At 37.9% G+C, this 6,907-nt stretch overlaps 1 protein-coding gene across 1 annotated transcript; it reads right to left on the bottom strand.

Annotated features, from left to right (window-relative positions):
* Positions 1 to 1,265: 1,265 nt before the first annotated feature.
* Positions 1,266 to 3,042, bottom strand: LOC104612601 (uncharacterized). Its single transcript, XM_010280069.3, has 2 exons — positions 2,275 to 3,042; positions 1,266 to 1,925 (listed from the first exon to the last, which is right to left on the bottom strand). Exons 1-2 carry the CDS (start codon positions 2,933 to 2,935, stop codon positions 1,537 to 1,539), a joined length of 1,050 nt encoding a protein of 349 aa, XP_010278371.1. The 5' UTR covers positions 2,936 to 3,042; the 3' UTR covers positions 1,266 to 1,536.
* Between the last annotated feature and the right edge of the window lie 3,865 nt (positions 3,043 to 6,907).

Here is a 6,907-nt window from a genome sequence, read left to right as displayed (position 1 = left end):
ATTGTCTCCAAAACCGGTTAAGCATCTTTATGTGTATTCTTGATGAAGAGACAAAGTGGGCAGGGTTTCCCAAATCGACTGCAGTGTCGTCCGGATCCACTTCCAAGCATACTAATGCATATGCAGCTAGCAATAACAGTCGCAATCTTCTAGGGTTCTAGCATGAATGATGTTGTCTTGCCATCAATCTATCATGCAGCATTACCAAACGCGAAGTGACCGTCGATAAAGGAAAATGTCTTTTTTATTTTTTATTTTGGAAAATTCTATTTTACTACTCTGAATTTTGGGTAGTGTCAAGTTGGTGACCATCATTATCAACCTTCAATTATCTATTGAAAAGATTAAAACTATCTTTTTTTTAAAAAAAGACATTAATTATCTTCAAAAAAGAGAAAAATAAAACATAAAATATGATAGAAAAAAATAATAATTAAAAGTAAAGAAATAACTAGATAAGAACATATTTTAAATTTAAAAATAAAAAAGAATGATTTTATTAGTCTAAAATCTCGAATATCTGTCCATTTAATCTTAAGATAGAAAATAATGAACAATATTTTTTAAGAATAATTTTGACATTTTCAATAAATAACCGACAGTAACCGGAAAGAGCAAAAAATTCAGATATTACATTTAAAGTTCGGGGACTAATTGGGTATTAAAATGAAAATTTCCCTTTTTTTGATGAGCTGCGTGAAACCCTCCCACTCGATCAATCATCAATCCAGTTGGCATGCAGCAGGAATATCTATGTGTCCGCTAGCAACGACATTGATTCCTTGATTTGAAAGAGACCCATCACTAAATGTGGAGGTGACAGACGAGCCAAAGGGAATAACAGAGAGAGAGAGAGAGAGAGATTTTAGCTTTTTAAGTGGCGTTAGTTTCTCATGGATGTTAACAAGTAGCTGACAACTCCTGTAGTTAAAAGTGAAAGCCTTGAATATAACCACGAAAACTCCCCAAGTTTATCCTTTATCCACGCAACCAGTCCACCAAACAATCAAAGTCTAACTAAAATAAACACACTTCACTAAATCTCGTAAAATTACAGTAGGAATTTAGTTTGAGATAAGGCTTTTACAGAGTTTGAATCCGGCCGCTCTGATTCTAGTTTCTAACAACAAAAAGCGAAATCAGAATTCAGAGTAGAGTGCTCAGTGCTCACTCCTCAGTAAAGGCAAAGATTTCCCCCTCTGGCTCCCAACTGGCCAACAGCACTCTCAGAGCGACAACTTCCAGCTATGATAAAAAGCTTCGTATATGCAGCAATCAGAAGAATCATTCAATTCATTCGCTCTTTCCAGTTTGTACATCCAATAAAAACAGAACAAATTAAAGAACACTCTGCAACCATTTCTTTATAGTTTATACAACCAATCGATTATAACAAATTCCATTTCTATAGAGTTTTCAACTTTTTAACGAAAACAAACCAAAAATTAAAGTCAAGCAGACTTGAACTGACTCAATTATGTCTAAAAATGGAACAAAATGAAAACGGAAATGTTTTCTGATTGTCTAAATTTTCTGCTAGGTTCCACGGTTGATCATCTCCCTGTACTGATTCAACGACTCCTGCCTCTGCAACCTCATCTCTTCATTGAATTTCTTTATGAACGCTTCAACCCTCCGGTTCAGCTCATCCTGACTCAATGAAGGTTCCTTGCGAGGCTTCCCGGAACCCGGTGACGGACTCGGCGACGACCTCGGGTTACGGCCCTTGAACGTCTCCGACTTCTTCACCTTCGCAGGAGAAAGTTCCTCTGCTCCGGGGTGGTTGTGACGATCGTGGGTTTCCCACGTCTCTGATTTCTTCAGATGCCTCGTCAGTGGCATCGGGCGCCCGTCCGTTATCATCTTCCATGTACTCTCCAGCGTGTCGTTTCGTTTCGGTTTCGCCACCCGTAACGCCCTTCCACCTAATCAACATTAGTAAACAACAAGTAAAATGACTGTGATTTACTTTTTACTTCCATTTCCATAGCCATTAAGTCATTAACCCAATAAAGTTGATTCCTTTCTCTCCACGTTCTTGTTTTGATCCAAGAAACCATGTATATATTTATTTATTTTTATTTCTTGTCAGAAATTCAGAAAATAAAATAAATAGCAGAGACATTCGGACGTCTCTCGCGGCCGGATTACTGACAACACGGTGTGCCGGTGGGGAGCCTCCTTCCGCCACCGAGGTAGCAAAACAAAACGAAATTAAAAACTGGAATTCTCTGTGTGTGTGTGTGTGTGAGAGAGAGAGAGAGAGAGAGTCACCTTCGGGGCTAGCTTTGACGGCCTTCCGGGCAAATCTAGTAGAAACCAGTGGTTTCTCAGCAGGGAAGGAATACTCGTTAGGAATCTCGATCGAATCACTCCGCTGCGGCGTCCAAGTAGATCTAGAGATAACAAAATCATCATTCTCCTCTGAAGCAGGCGTCGGAGGATTCTTCACCTCCGCAGCCCCAGCTTGACCTTGTCCAGACCCCGCCACAGGCTCCAAAGATTCAAAATCCGGATGAGTCTCTTCCGGATTCTTCATCACAACAGTTTCATAAGCCAACTCCGGAATTGCAGCGACCACTTGCTCCTTCAACGCCACTACATCTTCATACATATCCGTGGTGACGAAATCAGATCGTACATCCGCTTTGACGGGCGGAACCACCGTCTCCGACTGCTGCTCATCAACCTTTTGGTGAAACCTGGAAGACGCAGCTATGGTGATTATTATCCCGTTAATTACCACGTAGAGATAAGGAGGCGTAAGCCATGAGAGCAATGACCCCCATATCAGAGGAATTTCAGTAAGCATGAACTCCAACACTACTGGAACAGAAAGCTTCAATATCACAGCCATGGATACGACTCCAGTTGAAATCAGTAAAACCTTCACAGAGGAAATCCAATTGTTTGAGCTCCGAGAGATAACCGCCATCCTTTCCGGTGAGAGATCTTTGCGAGAATCTTACCTTCTGTCTGTTTTTTGTTTTCCTGTTGGAGAGAAGCTTAGAAAGCGAGAAGAGAGACAGAGACGGATAAGCGGAGGATACTATATTTAAAGGGAAGCGAGATGGAGAAGTGGGGAGAGGCCGAACATCATAGGAAGTGCCAAGTGGGCGATGCTGTTTATGATGAAAGAAAAGCCGTTGGATGTGGATCAAGATGCTCGGAGCTTAAGGAGCGAGGTGATGGATGATCTGATACCGGTCCCACATTCGCAGAAATTTGACATGACTAAAATGCCCCTTTTGCTACAGAAAGAACGACGTGATGGAAGAGGGTTTTATGGTCAATATGGTGGTTATTCACGAGGTTGGACACTTGGACTGGCCTTTCTCAGCTCAACCAATCCCATCGGTTCAACTAGTGAACCCGGTCCAAAGCATCCTTGGAGTTGGACAAGTGTAACGTAGAGGCTTCAAGAAACAGAAACAGAAACAGAACAATTACTGCTTCGTTCGTCGCCTAGTAGTCTAGTACTTTTTAATGTACTGATTAATTAACACAACAGAGTGAGGATGGTGTGTGGGTCATATAAATATTTCTATTTTAAAATTATAAAAAGGGGGAATTTCTCAACGGTCAATAATATGACCGTTACAATCGGAAGTTGTAGGAGGATCCTGAAGAGCCGGTCCCATGGGCGCGGCCATTCCCGCGGGCTTTCACACGTGCCCAACAGCCTGGTGGTGAGTGGTGAGTGGTGAGTGGTGAGTGGCTATGGCGTGTGGGCCTAAGCGCCGGTTCCACGCTTTTAAGGAGAAATACAAATACTCCTGTATAACTATGTCCCACAATTATAAGAAAGTCCGTTAGGCCCAACTGGGAGAAAATAGAAGGAGAAAGCGAGCTTCGTAGCAAAGGAAAGAATCATGGTGGGACCTACACGGCAACACGATCACTCATCGTGGGGTGCCTTTTCTCCATCCCTCCTTTCTTCTGGTCTGGTATTACAGTACTCTGCTGTCTGCTCGACTGCTGCCTGCTGGTAAATCGTAAATAGTGAGAATGGGCCTAGTTGGGATATGGCCATATGGGCAATGACCAATGTTGGTTTGGTCATGAAATTGAAACGAAACGTTTGTTCAACAACTGTGCAAGCTGCACGGTAGTATTTCCTTCCTGCTGCTAGAGAGTAGAGACTCCAAATACCAATTTTCTTCTACGATTTGGATGGTAGACATATTTGCAACGTGGCGCATGTTGACGGAAGTGGCAGTCTGGCAGAGACGGGTCGTGAATTATTGTTCGAACCCAGGCTCACCATAAATGACCTCCGCTATTTGAATCACTACAGTCTTCGGCGGAATCTCGTTTGTGGGGATAACAGTTGTTCTGGAATTCTGGGAGACGGGTATACGGCGGGCTCATATCACGTATGATATGATATGGGTCTACAAGTTGGTTGTTATGCCACTTTTCGAATCAAAGTCAAAAGTTTCAAGACTAGTCTTCGCCACCGTCAAATGTATATATGATTGCCACGTGTCACCCAAGCCCTACCATCATCCCTGGTTTTCTTTTGTTTTAGTTGCCTTTTTTTTCTTTTTCTTTTTTTTTTTCTTTTGAGGGAGGGGATTGTTTGGCTTTTGGCTTTTTGTTAAACGTAAGATTATTTTATGTTTAAAATTCAAAAGAAAAAAAATACTACAAAATTCTAAGGGAATGAGAATCAATATGAGTAGTAAAGTGAATAAGCTGGCATAGATAACTGTATTTTATCCTCTACACGAGGATTTCCTCCCCACACCCACTTCATAGCATTTGCAGCCATACATTGGTAACATTTTCTATGAATGAAAATATATATTTTATTGCAAAAAAAAAAAACATATATTTTATACTCTATACGAAGATTTCTTCTTCTGATGAATGAACACATGCAAGTAGGGGAAGGGGGGGGGGGATTTTTACCAAACATTACTCATAAACTGTTGGAGTGGGGCTCATCTCAAGAAGCCAAAAGCCACTACGTAACCAAATTTGATTTGTTTGTATTTGACTTTTTTTGGGGGAAAAGTTTGTATTTGAATTCAAATTGAGTCGTATTGGTCTCGAATCAATTCTGGACCACGATCAAATTTAAATGATTTTAATAAGTTAAGTAAAGATGATAAAATGGGATATATTATTCACAAAATGAATTAAAAATAACTTTAACACTTCAATAAAAAAGCAAATTTTTAAACCAATTTTCCTAATAGATAGATATAATATAAATTTTAAATACACATAAGCAAGCATATTTAAACTGAACTAAATCTGATTTAAAAAATAATCAAATTGAACTGGTTAGGGTTGATCCATACTTGACGCAATTATAAAACCCCAACTTGTTCAAATTCGAATTTGAGCTAGATAAAATGATAAACCATTTGAAACTCTATATTTGAAGTCCATTAAGGCTCAATTTGGAAGCAATACAAATACAAATATATATATGTATATATATATATATATATATAGTGCAAATACACGTTTAGAAATATAAAATACAAGATTTTGTGCTGTACATATTTACATGGACGTTCCAAAATCGACCCAGCAACCCTGTTTGGTAGTGCCATCAGGTCTAGTCCGAATCAAGGTAGAACTAGTTCTAGATTGATAATTAGTGGCAGAGTCAAGTAATTTCTATCAATGAGTGCAACCAAAATTAAAGTAATAAAAACTCCAGAAAAAAAAAAAAAAAGAGTCTAGTAATTTCTATCAATGATTATTAGGGCTGCAAGTCGAGTCAAGCTAGGTTAGGTCAGGTTGAGGCCAACCCTAGCCCAACCCGACCTACCCAACCCAAAGTCAACTTCAGGTTAGGCCCAACCCAATCTTCTTCCCATCCCTTAAAATCTCGTAGAACTTTTTAATCTTAGATCTTAACTCAACTTTCATTACATATATTAATCCTATGTTTTATTATTATTTGTTTGTTGATGTTTTTATTGGTTCTTTGAGTACAAAATTTAGGAAACAAGTGCTTGAAATGACTATAGTTTATTATGATGGCTTATAATACATCTTTTATGGGTAGCAAGCTATGGGTGGCAAATAACAGAGAGGAGATAAAGAATAAAATATTCAGAAAACAAAAAACATGTTATCAAGGTTTTAGTATTTCTAATTAGGATTAAGTGAAGTGATTATCTTAAATCAAATAAATCAAATAAATGATAGTATGTGGTGGTGGCTATACAACTATCATGCATCTAAACAAATCAATGTATAATATATATATTCAATAGGTTTATCATAATTAGATACATCGGGTTAGATAGACCTGATTGTCCCAAGAACCGATCAATTCGGTTTCAGGCCCTTATTATTTCTTGTCGAGTTAGGTCCGATTCTAACTATACCTGACCCAGACCCAACTTATTGATAGCCCTACATTTGTTGTGTTCATTACAAACATCAAATTGCTTTTATGTAAAAACCAACTTTTGTTTTAACCATTTAATCAAAGTGGTTATTTTCTTACTGACTATTAACTTTCTAAAACTACAAGAGGTACCCCATAGGGGTGCTCACCAAACCGAACTGTGGGCTTATTTTTGAAACCAAACCAAGGTTATCGATTTTTGGAAAGCTGGTAACCGAAACCAAATCGAAGCCAATCGATTAATTGGTTGACTAGTTCGGTTCATCAGTTTTTTATTATTTGCAATATATATTATCAAAAAAATATATAAATATATAATAAAACAATAGAATATATAAAATATTATATTTTAAATAATATATTATATATTATAAATATATTTATATATAGTGCATATTTATTAATTTATAATGTATAGAAAATATAAAATATAATATACATAAAATATATAAAAATATATGTATACAATCGGTTCAATCAACCACCGGTTTTCTATTTTAGTTAATCAAAACCGAATGGGTACCTTTGATT

The sequence above is a fragment of the Nelumbo nucifera genome, chromosome 1 (genome assembly GCF_055504915.1).
Source record: "Nelumbo nucifera cultivar China Antique chromosome 1, China Antique-T2T, whole genome shotgun sequence".
Classification (NCBI taxonomy): Eukaryota; Viridiplantae; Streptophyta; class Magnoliopsida; order Proteales; family Nelumbonaceae; genus Nelumbo; species Nelumbo nucifera.
The sequence above is the reverse complement of the archived record's forward strand: the minus strand, read 5'-3'. Positions and strand labels throughout refer to the sequence as shown.